Source organism: Barbus barbus, assembly GCF_936440315.1.
Source record: "Barbus barbus genome assembly, chromosome: 34".
NCBI lineage: Eukaryota > Metazoa > Chordata > Actinopteri > Cypriniformes > Cyprinidae > Barbus > Barbus barbus.
This window is the reverse complement of record NC_136762.1, coordinates 16729621-16748904: the sequence shown is the minus strand read 5'-3', so window position 1 is coordinate 16748904 and position 19284 is coordinate 16729621. Positions and strand designations below refer to the sequence as shown.

At 41.1% G+C, this 19284-nt stretch overlaps 1 protein-coding gene across 1 annotated transcript in view; it reads right to left on the bottom strand.

Annotated features, from left to right (window-relative positions):
- LOC306854516 (zinc finger and BTB domain-containing protein 16-A-like) overlaps positions 1 to 19284 on the bottom strand; it is a 66486-nt gene that overhangs the window by 2497 nt on the left and 44705 nt on the right. Inside the window, exons 5-6 of the mRNA XM_079392610.1 lie at positions 12473 to 12643; positions 1944 to 2111 (exon numbers count right to left, since the gene is read on the bottom strand). Coding sequence (XP_079248736.1) covers positions 1944 to 2111; positions 12473 to 12643 — 339 coding nt within the window. The remainder of the gene's footprint in view (positions 1 to 1943; positions 2112 to 12472; positions 12644 to 19284) is intronic.

Below are 19284 nucleotides of genomic sequence, written 5' to 3'. Positions count from 1 at the left end.
GATGGATAATGTTCAAATTTATTCCAGGGTAATTATTATTAACTAAAAGAAAGACTAAAATCATAAAACATATTTTCGTTACTTATATAAACATATAAGTAACATATAACATATTTTGTTTATATAAAATAAACATTAACAGTATAAATAAAATAAATGGTAACTGAAAAAAATATATATATTTAAAAAAATTACAAAAATACACAACAAAATTACTTAATTTATTTCATTGTTAACTGAAATAAAAATATAAAAAAAACCTTAACAACATTTCGCATCTTCGTTAAGTTTAACTAGTACTAAAATAACAAAATATAAACTAATAACTATATATAAAATAAAAATAATGAAATAAAAATTAGGAATAAAATGAGTATATAAATATACAAATAAAATCTAATTCAAAATCCAACTAATAAAAACTATTCACAAAAAAAAAAAGAAAAAAAGAAAAACTATATAATAATATAACAGTGATACTGGAATAAAATAATTAAATATAAACTAATAACTATATACATAATAAAAATAATGAAATAATAAAAATGATCAAACTCATCAAAACTAGTAAAACTAATTAAAAATAAAAAACTGAAAATATACATATACATATAAATTTTAATTTAAAATACAACTAAAAAAACAATATTACATTCACAATAAAAACTAATGAAAATCTATTAGTATATCTGTGATACTGAAATATTACAGATTTTTGCATAAATAAAAAAAATGTAGTTCATACATACACTATAGTGATTTAATCCTATAATGATCATCTTTATTTCTGAATTAAAATTAATTTTTATTAAAGAATTAAATTCTTGAAAAGAAAACATTTTAAGCAGTTCCCTTTATGAACCATTTCTTAGAAAATGTTCAAATAAATTGAATAAAAATATATGAAACTGCCTCACTAATTATTATTTGAAAAAACAAAAACAACAAAAAAACATGTCTGTTAAAGTCAAGAAATGATATCACAGGGAAACCCCTGCAGACACTCAAAACTGTGGGGCAATAAAACTCTTAAAATATTAGATAATTTGACCTTTTTATTTTAATTAATAATTCATGATATTTGTAAAACTATTTTTACCTTGAAAAAAAATATTTAAAATCTTAATAATTGAAAAAAAAAAATGATGGTCAATGTAAAAAAGACTGATGAAAGATTATCATGATAGCAACAGGTCCAAGATTTCCCATACTAGCTCTGCTTCCTGTCTGACAAGGTGGAGTTAAGCTGCCACCTGCTGTCCAGGATGGGAACGACAGATGTGTAGATCCGTGGGTGTGCAACCTGCCACTGAGCACAGCAAACCGAGTATTGATCCTCCATTGACAGCAAGTGTAAATGTCAGTGATTCTCCGGCTAGTTGTGTGAAGGAGCAGTGGCCTTTCAGCCGAGAGTTTCTGCTCTTGTTATCTTCACCTGCCTGGTCTCATGGCCGCAGCCCCGCTTGATACAAAGACAGCAATTATTTGACAGGCCTGCTGATAGGTTTGCTTTAGCAGCTGCCTTATTGAGGGCCAGAGAGCAGCAGCAATCAGCCTGTAATTCCAGCTCAGCTGAAAGATTTAATATGCCACAGTGGCGAGACCACGACAGAACAAAATAGATACAAGGAATTTAATCTAGCATGGACCTGAAAATGTCAAGATCTGAAATCTTCGGTGTAAAACTGCAGCCCTGTAGCGTAATACAATTCATTTATCGTTTTATAAAGCTGTTGCCTTGTTTTATTATATCATATTTGCTCGAAGGCACCACGCTGGCTCAGCCGTGTCAAATATCTCCAACCTGGAAGAGCAAGTCAATGTGTTCCTTGTGTGTATCTATTAACCTGTGAGCTTCTATGGCTTTGGGAATCACTGCTAAAGTGAAGCGGTCATCAGATGAGGTGAGATGCTGTAACAGCTTTGGAATGAATGTGGCTGACCTGTGTGGACGCGGTAGTGGGTCTCCAGCTGGTGCTTGAGGCTGAACTTCTTGCCGCAGCCGTTACATTCATAAGGCTTCTCTCCAGTGTGGATGCGCTTGTGACCCTTCAGAGTGCTCTCGTCACGGAAGCAGCTCCCACAGAACTCACACTCGAACGGGTGGTCACCTGTCGTGCAGAGAGGCAATGATAAAGTTAATCATCTGAATGCATTTTTAATTGGCAGATTCTAGAAAGCATTTGATTGGCGAACAAGCAGTTTCCAGCACTGCTTTTCAGTAGAAGAGAATGGGAATGAATAATAATGAATAATAATCGGTGTTGAGACTTGCTGAAATCGCGTTTGGTCTCATACTGTATTACGTCAGTGTCTGCACTTGTTTGGCCATTTTTTTTGTGATAAACAGAAGTGGGTCCAGCTGAATTCAAATAGTGATTTGTTAGATAGATATAAAAAAGGTTATTATACTGCGGCAGCCGTCGTGTAAAGCCCTCCTCGTCTGAAGACCGAAGAGTGTAAAGACCATCGAATCTACCGTGCGACTCAACCTCACAGGAACACCAGCAAAGGATATAAGTATCGCTTTTTATTTTTCCTCTTTCCTATTGCTTGTTTCACTTCTGTTTCAGTTTGTATAACCATTTCTTACTATGTGTAAGTAAGTTGTTGTTGTTTTAAAACATGTGTGCTTGGCTCAGTGTTGATGTCTGTATAGGTTGTTTATTCAGTTTTAGTTTTATTTAATTTTAGTTATTTTAGTACTTCATACTATATGGAAATGAAATAATATATATTGAATTCATTTTTATATGTATGTATATGTGTGTGGCTGTACATAGACATGTAGTTGTTTTTTGGTGTTTAGCTTAGTGTTATGTTAGAAGCATCATTATACTCATACCTTTTGTTGTTTTAATATTTTAAATTGTTTTTAGCTTTTTTTTTCATTTAAATGTTTAGCATTGAAATGTTGTTGCATTTGTCAATTTTATTTAATTTCTTTATTTTCTTAAATGTGTGTGTATATAGTATTTACAGAGTTTTGACTTTTAGTTTTAGTTACTTTTTCTTATTTGTAAGTCACTTTGGATAAAAGCATCTGCTGAATCATAACCATACTGTGCTACCAGTTTAGTTTGATTCAAGAACACATGATGCTTAAGAGTCGGTTCTTTTTAATGAATCAAAAACACACAGTGCGGCCCTCACATTTATTTGAATTATTTTGATAATCATTTTACTTTATTATTTTAAAATGAAATGTTTTGTTTCATGGACCTGGGAAGGTCATGAACTTAGTTGTGTGTGTGTGTGTGTGTATATATATATATATATATATATATATATATATATATATAATACTTTTTTCTTTCTCTTTTGTGTTAGTGTTTATGGGCAAATAAATGTTTATCACGAAAAATAAATGAAAATAATAATAATAATCAGTCTGAAATACTGGTCTGAATAACTTACAGAATTAGCAATAGATTAGCATTTTTCATAGGAGAAAATGGACAATGATCAATTACATTAAATCAGAACTGAATTAAACTGATACAGTGTTATTTTAGTATTCTTTATACACTATTATAGTCTTATTAATATTTTGAATGATACACACATGCACACATACAGTATATGTAAACTCAATACAAAATAAAAACTCATATATATTCAGTTTTCATTTTAGTTTAAGTTTTATTTTTTATTATTATTATTCATTTTTATTAGTTTAATTTGTATTTATTTCAGTAGTAGTTTTAGTCATTTTAGTACTTTGATTTTATTTCATTTAGCTGCCAAGGTAACTTTAAATTTGACATTTTCTTTTAATATTTTTTTAATTAAATTACTTCAATTATTTCAAATAATAAAAACTATTTTGAATAGTTTTAGTTTTAAAATCATTTAGTAACACTGAATCACAAAGGAAACACATCAAACTGAATCAAATCAGAAGCTTCCTATGAACTGTAATTGAATATTTATTGATAACCTGCTCTATTTGTACATGGCTCCTTTCCAGGAACTTCGAGCTGCGTCGAAACACATATGGGAACGCCTTCAGCGTGACCAGGCTCTGAATATGATGTGTAATCAGTCAAACAAGGGCGAGGCGTGACGGGCGGGGGGACGTCACGACCAGGAAGCATATAAGCACGTGCGGCAGAGCCGGCTTCAGCTTTTTGTCATTCAGCGAAGCGCTCTGTGTGTTTCAGTCTTATTTACTGTTGTTTGTCCTAGTTTTAAGTGGAAAGCATTCAGTATCATGCCAAAGCCAAGGGCAAGCTCAGGGGTGAAGCTTTCAGACCACGTTTTGAGTCGTGTGTGCATCCTTGCCCTCGCTATATCACGAGCGAGGACATACACGATTTGTGCGTGGTCTGCCTGGGTGCGGAGCACGCAGAATCGGTCTCCGCACCCGGAGGGCTCTCTTCGAGAAGGGAGCCTTTGCGAGCTCCCCACGCGGTGCCGGTCCCGCTGCTGCCGAGGCAGAGCGGCGGCTGCACTCGTGGGGCTCGCAGGCTGATCTGGCTGGCGAGTGTGAGACGGGCATGTCCTTATCTCCTCCCGTATCCGCCAGATCTGGCGCCCCGTCTCTCGGTGTGGAAGCTGTCTCTTCCCCCGAGACGAGGGCTCAATGCTTCGTCTCTCTTCCTCTGAGGAGGTTGATGTGACGAGCGTTCACGAGGTTTCGCCGCCTCTGTCCCCCCAATATGATATAACTATGAGCTTTGTAAGCTGCAGTGTTTGCACAAGCATAAAATGAATAAAGCCGGTCCCGCTTCTGCCTTTAAATCAGAGAGAAAAAAAAGGCAGAGCGGCGGCTGCGCTCGCGGGGCTTGCAGAGAGAAAAAAAAAGAGAAAAAGGCTGATCTGGCTGGCGAGAGTCAGACGGGCATGTCCCTATCTCCTCCCGATCAGGCGCCCCGTCTCTCAGTTCGGAAGCGGTCTCTTCCCCCCGAGACGAGGGCTCAACGCTTTGTCTCTCTTCCTCCGAGGAGGTTGATGTGATGAGCGTTGACGAGGTTTCGCCGCCTCTCTCGCCCCAGAGAGCTACTTCTACACAGGAGCCTTCCGTTTTCCCCGATCTCCTCACCGAGGTGTCGAGATCGCGGGTGAAATCTTTTCGTCCCGGCCATTCGTTCCAGCGGGAACTGAATGAGCGCGGGTACGCGGCGGGTACTACGGCATCGCCTTTGAAGGCTCCTGCTCTGCTTACAACATCTTTGGTGGGCAGAGGGTATGCGCGCTCTCTAAACTCAGGTGGCTGCTGGGCGGGCGCAGCCTCCTCCGCATATCAGCTCCTCGCGCAAAAGGTCCTGATGGGCGAGCCCCAGGACCGCGGAGGGCGACCCCTACTGGGGTGGAGCGGCTTGCACCGAGGCACACGGTGACCGTCTCCCCTCGGTGCCCTCCGGGGATTTGTCTGTCAACCCTGCAGTTCCAGGGCACAGCAGGTCCCAGCGAGTGTTACTCTCAGGTTCTTCCGCCTGTGATTTCAGCGGGCCTGAGAAACTCGCCTCAGCCGCCAGATTACGCGTCTCATTCCGGTGCGCCGCATCGAGACAGCGGTCTGGCCGCTTCTCTGAACCCAGAGGTCAGTCTCGAGAGACTGATTCCCTTAGAAGATCATTGGGCAGCGAGCTGCCGAATGTGTCTCTTTGGGTCCTGCCTTGCAGGGTCTGGTTCGTTCAGAGGTCCTGACGGGTGAGCCCCAGGACTACGGAGGACGACCCCTACTGGGGTGGAGCGGCTTACACCGCGGCACACGGTGACCGTCTCCCCTCGGTGCCCTCCGGGGATTTGTCTGTCAACCCTGCAGTTCCAGGGCACAGCAGGTCCCAGCGAGTATTACTCTCAGGTTCTTCCGCCTGCGATTTCAGCGGACCTGAGAAACTCGCCTCGGCCGCCAGATTACGCGTCTCCTGCCGTGTGCGCCGCAGCGAGGCAGCGGTCTGGCCGCTTCTCTAACACCAGAGGTCAGTCTCGAGAGACCGATTCCCTTAGTAGATCGTTTGGCAGCCTGGCAGCGACTGCCGAATGTGTCACTTTGGGTCCTGCGGACGGTGGAGGCTGGCTATTCCATCCAGTTCGATGGGCCACCTCCGCTGTTCAACGGGGTCTGTGTGAGTACGGTCCGCCCCGAGCAGGCTCTGGTCTTGGAACAGGAAGTCGAAACTTTGCTGAGGAAGGAAGCCATCGAGTTGGTTCCTCCTCACGAAGTCCACGCCGGCTGCTACAGCCTGTACTTCATTGTTCCAAAGAAGGATGGGGGGCTGAGGCCCATACTGGATTTGAGTCTTCTGAACCGCTCAGCCAGAAAGCTGAAGTTCAGGATGCTCACTGTCAGGCAGATCGTGTCTCAAATCAGGTCCGAGGACTGATTTGTCACGACAGACCTCAAAGATGTCTATTTCCATGTACCCATCCTTCCCTCTCACATGGAGTTCCTGAGGTTCGCTTTCGGGGGCAAAGCGTATCAGTATCGGGTTCTTCCCCTCGGCCTAGCACTCTCACCCCGCACTTTCACCAAGTGTGTGGATGCGGCACTGGTCCCGTTGCGACTGCAGGGCATCCTCATACTCAATTATATCAACGATTGGTCGATCCTCGCTCAATTAGAGCGGGCGGCGATTCGGCATCGAGGTGTCGTTCTCGCCCACATGAAAGATTTGGGGGGTTAAGACTAAACGCCAAGGAAAGTGTGCTTTCTCCAGCTCAGAGAACCACTTATCCAGGTGTAGTGTGGGATTCGACCACGATGCAGGCTCGTTTGATCCCTGCTCGGATCGAGTCGATCCTCACGGCAGTCGAGAGAGTGTGAGAAGGCCAGCCATTCACTGTCAAGCAGTTTCAGTGACTGCTTGGGCTCATGGCAGCTGCGTCCAGCGTGATTCCTTCTGGCCTGCTGTACATGAGGCCCCTACAGTGGTGGCTCAAGACCAAGGGAGTCTCCCTGAGCGGAGACTCGCTCCGCGCTGTCAAAGTGTCACGCCGCTGTCCGTGCCTTAGACATGTGGAGGAATCGCTCTGCTCCCGGGAGTTCTGGCGAGAGTGCGCCGGGACGAGGTCAGTCTACCGTTGGTAGCGCCGTTCTGGCCGGGCCGAGTATGGTTCTCGAACCTGATATCTCTCCTCGACGGCACTCCGTGGGAAGTGCCCGTCAGGAGGGACCTCCTCTCACAGGCCTGGGGCACCGAGGTGCACCCTCACCCAGAGTTATGGAAGCTGTGGGTGTGGCCCCTGAGGGGGCACAACTCATAGCTTCCGGTCTGTCAACCGAGGTTGTCAAGACCATCCTCCAATCCAGAGCTCCCTCAACGAGGAAACTGTACGCCTTGAAGTGGAGGCTCTTCACTTCTTGGTGCGGGGACCGCCATGCTCGACCCAGTTAACTGCCCCGTTGGTGCAGTACTGGAGTTCCTGCAGGCCCGTTTCTCCGCAGGGGTAACCCATTCCACTGTTAAGGTCTACGTGGCAGCTATTTCGTCATACCACACCCTTATTGGTGGCCAGTCAGTGGGTAGACACCCTCTAGTTACACGTTTCCTCCGTGGTGCGCTGAGGCCTCCGGTACGATCTCGCGTCCCTACGTGGGATCTGGCTGTGGTTCTGGAGGCTCTGTGCAATGCACCTTTCGAGCCCATTCAGGAGATAATTGAGAGACTCCTCACTATCAAGACCGTCTTCCTATTGGCTATCACCTCTCTGAGGAGGGTGAGTGACCTTCAGGCCCTGACAACGGTCTCTATTCACTTTGCGCCCGGTTCGGCGAAAGTATTCCTCTACCCCCGCGTGGGGTATGTTCCGAAGGTCCCGTCGGTCGTTCCACAGCCGGTCGTACTGCAGGCCTTCTGTCGTCCTCCCTTCGGGGAGCCAGACCAGGAGAAGCACAACCGTATGTGTCCAGTGCGAGCACTGGACGCATACATCCACAGGTCCTCCCTGTGGAGAAAGTCGGACCAGCTGCCAGTGTGCTATGGTCCGCCTAGGAGGGGTCTTCCTGCTACGAAGCCCTCTCTTAGTAGGTGGATTGTGGGTGCCATGGCTTTGGCATACGAGGCCTCTGAGCTCCCCCCGCCGGTGGGAGTCAGAGCGCACTCAACCCGAGGTGTGGCGGCCTCCAAGGCCTTCTGGGCAGGTGTTCCATGCAGGACATCTGCAACGCAGCTGGGTGGTCCACGCCCCTGACTTTCGTTAGGTTCTATGACCTCAACATCCGAGCCACTCCCGGCTCCTCTGTCCTTTCGTCCTGACACCAGGCAGGGACTTGTCAGTCTGGCGGCGTTGGTATCTCGTTCCCATATGCGTTTCGACGCAGCTCGAAGTTCCTGGAAGGGAACGTCTCAGGTTACGTATGTAACCATGGTTCCCTGAAGGGAACGAGACGCTGCGTCGCTTTGCCACACTTCCGGCATCCCTGCCAGCGCTTGCTTCATGACTTGAAACTGAAGCCGGCTCCGCCGCACGTGCTTATATGCTTCCTGGTCGTGACGTCACCCCGCCTGTGACGCCTCGCCCTTGTTTGACTGATTACACATCATATTCAGAGCCTGGTCACGCTGAAGGCATTCCCATATGCGTTTCGACGCAGTGTCTCGTTCCCTTCAGGGAACCATGGTTACATACGTAACCTGAGACGTTTCTCTCTGATTAAAGCTGATTGTTAGTTGTTCCAAACTGGTTTAGTTGGTTGATTGGTTATACTCCTAGATGATGGGGTCTAAAAATGACATGTTTGAGCTGGTTAACCACATTTCAAAACATAGCTTGAACTTGTTAACCACTTTATTCTGGTATGACCTGGATTTTCCAGTCAATCCCTATTAAACAAGAAAACTAACATTCCCATAGTGATCACAAAGAACTGTTGTATCGACACAGCTTGTAAATAAAAACAGGCAGGGAGTTGCGCTCAGATGACAGAGTTATTAATATTGAGTAAACATCACAAGGTGCTGAAAGGGAATTATCCAGCACATTTCTCTCTGCCGGCTGTTCTAATGATCAGTACGAGTCTGATATGTGGTGATTTCAAACGCCGGACGATTGCTAATTGCTTTTCCGCCCTGAATAACAGCCCCTCATATCATTTCCTCAGACAGCAGCGGCATATAACGCTCGCAATATTTAATACATTTCAGCCCGGGCGGCGTGGCTTTAAAGTCATCGGCGGTGACCTATGCTCTTCATTATCTCCCTGTCCAAGTGCTAGCCGTGCTCGGGAATAAGTTGCATCTCTTGTTATGTTCCGTCATGCTCCGACTTAAACCCTCCTCTTAAGAGACAATGCGGAAATTCCCCGAGCACGTTCTCTAAGCCAATCACAACCCGCCATTCACATTCAAATACACTTCTGCCGGAGATGAATGGGTTTCTATCTGGGCCGAAAGAAAAAAAAAAGCAGACTGGGATAGATGAGATCCCTAGTGAACAGATATGAGATGATAGATAGAGTGGCAGTCTTTATGCATCTGTATCAACTTATCCGATGCACCTTCTGAAAGCCCTCCAGCCTGTCTGTCATTAAAGTTAATTGCCCAGAGGCGGGCAGCAGGCAGGCCAGACTCGCAACACCACAGGCATGCTAATGCACTAACGCTGTCTACTGCGTGCGCATTCTGAACACGTCACAGACTACATATTGGAGGAAATATCCACAGGTATCAGCTTCGGTGCGTTTCCACGTTTGAAAGTCTATTATCGTTAACTGGAAGTTAAACGTGGTGTCAAACGCACATGAAATTGTTTATTGACGACGGTACATTTTAGGTTACACACTACTGTTCCATAACAAATAAAAAGCAGTGGGTTTTACATAAGCATTGTTAAATATTGAATAAGCCTGACAAAATGGCTTGAAAGTCAAGGCCGAACGACCTGCAGAGACTGTCTGTGCCATAAGCAATGTGAGCTTTGTGCTCTGTACCATCAAACACAGCTGTGAACATAGACAGCCGCCACTGTCTGCAAATGGCCTGGCAGTGAAATGGAGAGCGAACAGGAATGGCATATTAATGAGAACAGGCTACATGTGCAGAATAAAGAGAGGAGCAACTGGAGACGCACGCAGCCCATTGTTTGATTTGCCCCTCACATTGTAAATACAATGCAGATGGTATGAAATACACAGGTGGATGTTGCAGGAGCCCAGGTATTACTTATTGTGTTGGGGTAAATTACATCTAAGGTTATTTTTATTTATTAGTTATGATTCTGTTGTTGCATCATGAAATATTTGAGCTGGAAGAACTAGTTGAGCTGAGGATTTATGCTGGTTAGTGCTGGTAGAATAATATCAATGTTGTTTACTAGCCAAAATGCTGATTAAAATCCTCTTTTATTTATGACGCTGACTAACCAATAGAGGCTTTTTGGTTAAGCTAGTTAAGAACCCTGGTAGATACTACACTCTTATAAATAATGGTTCTTAATTCACATTGATGGTTCCATGAAGAACCTTTAACATGGAATCTTTCCATTCCACAAAAGTTTCTGTAAAGTTCTTTAGATTTTTACAGTGTTCACAACTGAAAGAGTGTTTGGGGAACCAAAATTGGTTCTTTCATGGCATTGCTGCAAAAACTATTATTTTATATTAATAAAACCATTATTTGAAATATAATAGCATCCAAAACACAACATATACTGACATGAACAGTTGTATGCTAATTGCATTTACATCCATATCTCAACAAGATCTTTTTAATTTCATGCTTTTTAAATAGCATTTTTGATCAAATAGAGAGCAAATTGTGACCTAAAAATTGCAACCAAAAGTCAGAGACCGTCAATATGACCTCAGATATTTCTCATAAAATTCTTCCAAAATCGATGTCTGTTTTCCACATAAATGTTATAGCTCTTACTGTATGCAACAGTTGTCTCATTTGTTTCTGCTTTTTATTTTAGGATAAACATCTTAAGACAGATCATCAATGAGTCTCCTAGGCTTTGAAAGGATTTCTAAATGACCAAAATGACAGGGTTTTGGCTTTACAGTTCTTATACATTATATGTATGCATATTTGCATTGCTTTGACCGTTCTCTGTAGATCCCATATTATTGCACATCACAACTGGTCGATTATGTACAATGCCTGCATGTCATTGTTCAGACTACTTTTTAGGTATTACCTTAAACAAGTATGAAATCAATAGGAAAACCTAGCCAAAACCGGGACATTTTTGACAATTTAGAAATTAACTCTTGAGATGCGGTCCAAACACCACAATTTCAGAAAGTTTATACTCACATCTGCAAGCTGTTTAAAAACTCCTGCAATTCAAGTAAAGAGAAATCAGATTTTGCTTGTTGAAATGGCTACAGAAGTTGACATTTACTCAGACTCTGTTAGGAACGTCAGAATGTCCTTTCAGATGTTGTTCTGGAAAAACTCATGTACCCAGCGGTCTGTGGCGAGATGGAGTGCATACTTAATGCCTTGACTCTTTTAAAAAAACAACCTCACTTCAATTCTGGCCCCTCTTATCAAAAATTTACATGTTGAGTCTAGACTTGTACTGCCTCTGACAATCTTACTGGTATTTTAGGTCAGACAGAGAGAGCAAAAGCGAGAGAAAGATGCACTCTTGTGCTCTTTCTGTTCACTGCCAGACCATACGGACTCAATCATCTCTGTTTGCCTAGTAATGAAGGAAAAACAGAGATAACTGTTAAACATCCACAAAGTACACTGATATAGTCTCTTCAAACAAACTGTAATGGATGTTGATGTATATTTATTCCATTTCTAGCAAATATTTGCAAGAGCATGTTTATATATTGTTATCCTACCTGTTGCATCGAAAATAATCTCAGTGCCACCTTACCAAACATCCTTCTTCCATCTAAATTTCCTCATTTTGTCATCGTTTTTGGGTCATTCAATAATTAAATTTTCACACTCAGAAATTCTCATATTGTGTGAATGGTAAAAAGGTCAGGTTTGACCTACTGTCTGTAATAGAGGGGCTTTACTTAAGTTTAAAGTTTCCCTGAAGGAAACTCTGAGGAGAAAGAGGGAGCTGAGGTAGAAAGAGAAACAAAAGACTGTCAGAAGATAGTCTGAGCCTCAGATGGGCCGCCCACAGACTAGGGAAACCAAGTTTTGTTGACAAGTTAGCACACTGGAAGAAGTCACTGAATTGATAAAGTTTGAGAGGATTTTGGCACTGAATATCTATTCAAAAGTGAAGTTTAAGTAAGTTAAAGAAATACTAGCCATTGGCATATACATTGACATTTTATGTGTCAAATATTAGGCCCATTTCTGTCAAGGTGGGTGGTTCTTTGGCATAAATGTGACGATATGGATACCTGACCTTATCAATCTGAGGATAAGTAAGAGGTTTATATAACCCTAGCATGACCATTTTCCTCCTGAACTGTTTGAAACTTTGCCACATCTAAGCTTGTGGCCCGCTTGCCCTTTTCTGCAATTACATGAAGGTGTGAAGCTGTTAATGTGCCTTTAGATGACTCCGATATTGGCGGTGGAAGTGTTATTCAGGTAAAGCTCACCTGTGTGTGAGCGGTGATGGCGTTTGAGCGCCGTGTGGCTCGGGAAGGTGCGTTCGCACTCGCTGCAGACGTAGCTGCGCATGCCGGCGTGAATCTCCATGTGCTGCTGCAAAGCCTTCTGGGTCTGGAAACGCTTCCCACATAGGAGACAAAACACTGCCATGTCTGAGCCTGAAGATGAGAGACAAAACGAGAGGGGGTTTAATTAGTGTTTAGTGCAAAGAATGCAGAATTTGGATTTCATCCATTTTGTTGTTAAGTACATTCTAGCAAAATGAATGAATAAGTCTATGTGTTTCATAATGGATGGGATTGAAGAGACTTAGATGTATTGTCTTAGTTTCTCTTTTCTCCACAACAAAAAAAACTGTGCTTTCAGTATCTATGGCCAATCAATAATGTATCTTTCAACTAAAGCTGTCTCTAATTTAAAATCTTTGTGAAAGCCCAGTGGTGGGCTCGTGAACAGCAGGCTGGGATTGACTTCTCACTCAATCAATCAGCGTATACGACAGAGCTCAGAGTAAAAAAAAAAAAAAAGCATTAGTGCCTGAGCCACATAAAAATGAACCTCTACGCTTCACTGACAGCTTGTCTGTAATGTGAGTTTGGTGTAAATGTACTTAGACAAGTTGCCCGATTTCTCTTCCATTCTCTCCAAGTTTAAGAGCCGACATTGATTACGAAGGGCCATTCAGAGGCCGGGAGAAGATATTCAGCCTTGAAAACTTTTTGACTAAGATCAAAGATACAAAAGTTACAAGTTTTATGGCTATTGTTATTAAGAAATTTGCAAGAATGTAAAAAGAAAAAGAAACATTTCAGATTCTGCACTTTTTCTAGGTCACTAATCAAATGTAATGATCATGAACTCTTGTAAACATGGCAAGATGTTCTTGGTTAAACAAAACAAAACAAAAACAAAAAAACAAAACAGGGTTAGGGAATAATAATAATAATAATTGTTATTATTATTATTTGAAATACTTAAATTCATGAACATTTTTCAGGTGTCCTACCAGGTTGTTATGCTGAAATTATCAGTTGAACTGTATTCAATTAAAAAGAATGCAAAAAGCAAGCATTTTTATGGTCTCTTTTGGACACCAATTTAGCTCGAATAACAAAAAAAAAAAAAAAAGCAGAAGAAAAATATTCAAGGCAAATCTCTCTGTGAAATACTACAGAAATACAAATGATGACACATTTTTGTGCTTCATTATATCAGACACATAACAGATATTTGTGTTGTCAGCTCTTTTCAGAAGAAAAAAATAACCGAGGCAATCCAGCACAGGCATAAATATATGAGACGACTGTGGTAAGAAAGAGAAAGCACGAGGGGAAGAGAGAGAGGGAGCTTAGCTTCACTACTGTTTAATGTCTTTAGGAATAATTTACCTCTACAACTCCAACTATTTATACCATCACTCAGTTCCTCTGAGAGCGTCCCCCTGCTTCTATTTTTCCTCATTCTTCTCTCTCTCTGTCTCCTTCTGTCTCCCTCGTTTTCTGTGTCTAACTCTCAGCAGAGCTTTAATGGTTCTGAAGTGGCTGACAGAGTAGCTTAAGCCGGGTGAATAGGGCTGTTAATGGAGCCAGCTCCTCTCTCAGAGTGAGTGTCAGAGACTCGGCTCTCCTCAGCAGCTGCTCTGCTCTGTTTCCCACAGACTCCAGAGCTGCCCGTTACCCACACTACACCTCACCCAGACACACAACAGGAGAAAGAGCTGTGTCACCAGCTACTCCAGCACGTCCGAATGATGAGCAGATTTTTAAAAAGTAAGTGTCTACTGTGTTTTCCAACACAAAGACATCAGGGTTGGGCATAATACAGAATTTAATCATCTCACTTTCAATTCATGAATGGAAATGTGAATTGAATTGCACTGCTCACAAGCTATACCATTTTAAATTGGAATTTGAATTGGAAATACAGGAAGAAGAATTTAATAAAATGTAATTCAAACAGTAAAACAGTTACGACGAAGGAATTTCATTAGTTTTAATAAGTTTTGCGATTAAAAAGTATCATGTTTTCCAAAATATATTAAATAGCATGACTATTTTCAACTTTAATAATAAAATAAAATGTTTCTTGAGCAGTGAATCAGCATATTAGAATGATTTCTGAAGGATCATGTGACATTGAAGACTGGAGAGTAATGATGCTGAAAATTAAGCGTTTCATCACAGGAATAAATTATATTTTAAAATATATTCAAATAGAAAGCAGTGATTTAAAATTTTAATATTATTTCATAATAAGACTGTATTTTTGATCACATAAATGCAGCCTTGGTGAACAAGATACTTGCTTCAAAAACATTGCACAATCCTACCAATCCCCAACTTTTGAACAGTACTAATAAACAAATAAAATAAACAAAAACATATTTGTATTACATTAAATAATAATATAAGAATGACAAAACAAAATATAATGTTTTTTTAAATAAATACAGCCTTCAGACTAATCAGAATCAAGTTTTTTTGGTGGTTTTTAATCTATATATCAATTTAGTAAAACAAAACTAAGAGAATATATAATATATGCTATGATATGAAATTTCAGAAATGAAGAAAGGATAAAATGGAGGGGAAAATTTGAAGTTGGTTGGTTTGGCTCATTGTGTGGTGCGTGTGAGTCAGGAGCGCAGAAGGCAGATCTGAGAAGAGAAAAGACCCACCTGTTCCATAATGCAATGATGAGAAAACAAAAATATCATTGAACTCTGTAAAATAATCTCCAGATGATCTTGAGTTGAGATGTTTCTTAAATAAATTCTGATTATACTGTTGTGTGGATATAAATCATTTAGTAGAAACAGGTAACTCCATGTAATTTTTGCCAGTTTTGCCGAAAAAAATTTTTTTTAAATGCCCCAGTTAATACTTAAAAACACTCAAGTTAGTTTATTACTTAGGCTTAATCTTAAACATGATTAAAAGTAATGGCAATGCAAGCCAACACCACTAATGAAGAAAAACTCATCATCTATTAACCATTTGGTCTAGACATGGAGCTCAAAAGGCTATGAATGCATGTTTTTCTCTGTTGTGTCTAGGATATTCCTTTAGCCCTGCTTATGTAGAATTAATGAATATACACTCTCTTGAAGATAACACATTAATCATAAAGCATGCTTTAAAAATTTATATAAAGTACCAGCTCCTATTTCACATGCAGAGCCAGAGCCACCTCCCCACATCACACCTGAACTTTAATGTCAAAACTTCATTTAAACAGATTAAACTGCATTATCTGGTGAAGAACATCTTTGTCTCTTAAAACGAAAATAGACAAGAAGTCAAGACCGCCTGTTCTGGCCCAATATCATTTACAATGGAGAGAGAGGCTGCATGCATCTCGACGATTCTTACAAATCCCCTTTAATCAGATATGAGAGGAACAGAGACGCAAGCGTGGGGGGAGGACGAGCATTAGTAAACACGAGGCTGTTCGGTGCTTCATTGGCATTCGAGTGGGGTTAGAGTGCTGCATTTAAAATGCTGCCTGATGAGGACTACAAAATCAAACCATTTGTTACCACTATTGAGGAGCCTGCAGGCAACAGGCAATTAAATTGGAATTAGTGCAGGGAGATCAGATACAGATGATTCACACACAGAGAGGGGGAGCTGTCAAAGCCCGAGTTTCATTTTGTTTGGAGGGGACAAATACTTCAAGAGTAAACACATTTATCCCTCTGGCTTGCAAGCTCACCAGCCGCAGTGAATATAACTCTGCCATGATTCCGAACTGGATACAATTTACTAACATGGATTGTAAATACAAGAAACAAACATACGTCTCAAGAACAGAATAAACACATCATCATTGGAATGACTGCGCTGGCTCCAAATCAAAGCTGCAGTGTAGCATTTTTACAGCACCAAATGAGAAAATAATGTCCCCTGTCTGCCACAGTTCAGGCCTAAGGTGCTCTAATATACCTGGAATTGGCATTCCCATCATCTCAATGGCAATTGCTCTGTATCTGATCATGCAGATTTGGATCTATATGGCTGGATTGCTGCCAACTTTGCTTCATTGGTAATTTGGAAGTTTGTTTTCAGTGAATCACCTGAGATGTAAATGTCATGTGAAAGACAACAGAATATTCTGTGTCTGAAAACCAAAATGTAAAACTGTTTATTTATTAATTAATGTTTTGCCTGAATGTGACACATTGATCATTAGACTACTATGAAAAAAAGATGTATTTTATTATTTCCATAAAATTAATATCTTAAAATATCTAATTTGCAGTTGGGGGCAGTCGTGGCCTAATGGATAGAGAGTTGGACTTGTAACCTGAAGGTTGTGGGTTCGAGTCTCAGGTCCGGCAGGGATTGTAGGTGGGGCAGTGAATAACCAACACTCTCTCCACCCTCAATACCACGACTGAGGTGAGACCCTTGCGCAAGGCACCCAACTTCTCCCCGGGCGCCATAACATTGGCTGCCCAGTGCTCCAGGTGTATGTTCACTACTGTGTGTACACTTGGATGGGTTAAATGCAGAGCACAAATTCTGAGTATGGGTCACCATACTTGGCCACACACCACTTCCCTAATAAAGAAATAACTAATGTTTTTTATATTTATTTGTATACATACTACTGAGAAAAGTGTGGCATTGGTAAGGTTTTTATGCTTTTGTGTCTTATGCTCACCAAGGCTGCATTTATTTGATCCATTAAAAACAGCAATATTGTTAAATATTATTACAATTTAAAACAACCAATCTCTCTTTGAATATATTATCAAATTTAATTTATTTATGTGATGGCAAAGCTGAATTTTCAGTCTTCAGTGCACTTGATCCTTAACCCTTTCGCACGTGAGTTTAAAATATTCTAGCTGAGCCCCCAGGGCCCCTGTGGAGAGGGTGAGCAACTTCAAGTACCTCGGTGTAAACATCTCCGAGAACCTGACTTGGGCTACACACATCCAAACACTGGTTAAGAAAGCCAGGCAAAGACTGTACCATTTGCGACAGCTGAGGAAATTCAGGGTCTCACCAGGAATCCTGAAAACTTTCTATTCAGGGACCATAGAAAGTGTATTGACTCAGTGCATCTCAGTGTGGTATGGAAACAGCTCCAATCAGGACTGCAAAGCACTACAGAGAGTTGTGCGCTTAGCTGAGCGCATCTCAGGGTCTGCTCTCCCCTCTCTGCAGGACATCTACCTCAAACGCTGCAAAAGTAGAGCTGTTAAAATCATCAAGGACTCAAATCACCCTGGTAACCATCTATTCACTTTGCTTCCATCTGGTAAGCGCTTCCGTAGCCTGATGGCAAAAACTGAGAGACTTAGAAGGAGCTTCTTCCCCCAGGCCATCAGGCTCCTAAACTCTAACGCTGTGTCATAACATCACATGACTCCATGTAAATATCACTATATCAATAAGCTTCAGAATTTTATTTACATTTACATACCCTGTACAACTTTTTGCACATTTCTCTTATTATTATCTAAGTCAACAACATACTGACCTGCACATTTATATTTATATTTATATTTTTTATCTTTATTTTATTTTATTTTTTTCTACTTTTCTTTTTCTTAATATTTGTATTATTTTTCTTAATATTTGTATACTTTATAATTGCACTGTCCTTGGAGCGGACCTGACCTACATTTCACTGCTGGTTATACCCTGTATAATTGTGTATGTGACAAATAAAAATCTTGAATCTTGAATCAGGGTGAATATTTTCAGCTGACCATAACTTTAGAATGTTTAGCCTTGTTTCCATGGCGACATGTCATGATTATCATTTGATGCACCGCAGCCACAATAGCACTGTATGACACGTGGATCGCTTTTAATTAGTTTTTCCTCTTTTTATTATTAATATTCACAAACATACTCACTATATTACGAAACATCTGATATTCCTATTCTGAAATATGTGCAAGTAAATGTATTTGGTAGTTTAAGCACTTTTATAATGACCGTGTTAGTTGATCTATACCGGGTGATGGGCGCCGCCATATTAGTTCGCGCTGAATCCAAGCTGTGGGATTTACAACACGAAAATTCATCCTCTATTACTGAAACACGTTAAAGTAAGTCTCCGGTAAACTGGGAGAAGAGCAGAGTAAACTTTATAGTTACCTACACAATCTGTAAATGATATCAATAAAACATGTCATCAGATTATATTTGTAAGGATCATTATTGCTGTTTCCATAGACATCAGCGTGTATTTTACGAACTATAAATTTATGGTTTTGCTAGTACTTGTGTATTTAAATGTCTGAAACCTAAAATAAGCATTATATGGTTGAAAACACTGAATAGTTGTGATAATATGACAAGCACTCGCACATGTGATCTGGCTCCGCGCCAGCCAACGCGCGAAAGCAGATTTGAATTCAGCAGTTGATGACGTGATACACTGAACGTTCTAATCACACCGGTGTGATCGTACGCTACAGGGACCAGCCAAGACTGATCACACCAGTGTGATCGTACGCGTTAAAGGGTTAAGAAATAATTCTGATATGCTGATTTAAGGCTCAAAAAACATTTCTTGTCACTGACAAAAACAGCTTGTATAACAGTGTAAATTTGCTGTCCCCTCAAAATAACTTTTGCTGGCCACAAAAGTGAGTACACCCCTAAGTGAAAATGTCCAAATTGGGCCCAATTAGCCATTTTCTCTCCCCGGTGTCATGTTAGTGTTACAAGGTCTCAGGTGAGAATGGGGAGCAGGTATGTTAAATTTGGTGTTATCGCTCTCACTCTCTCATACTGGTCACTGGAAGTTCAACATGGCACCTCATGCAAAGAACTCT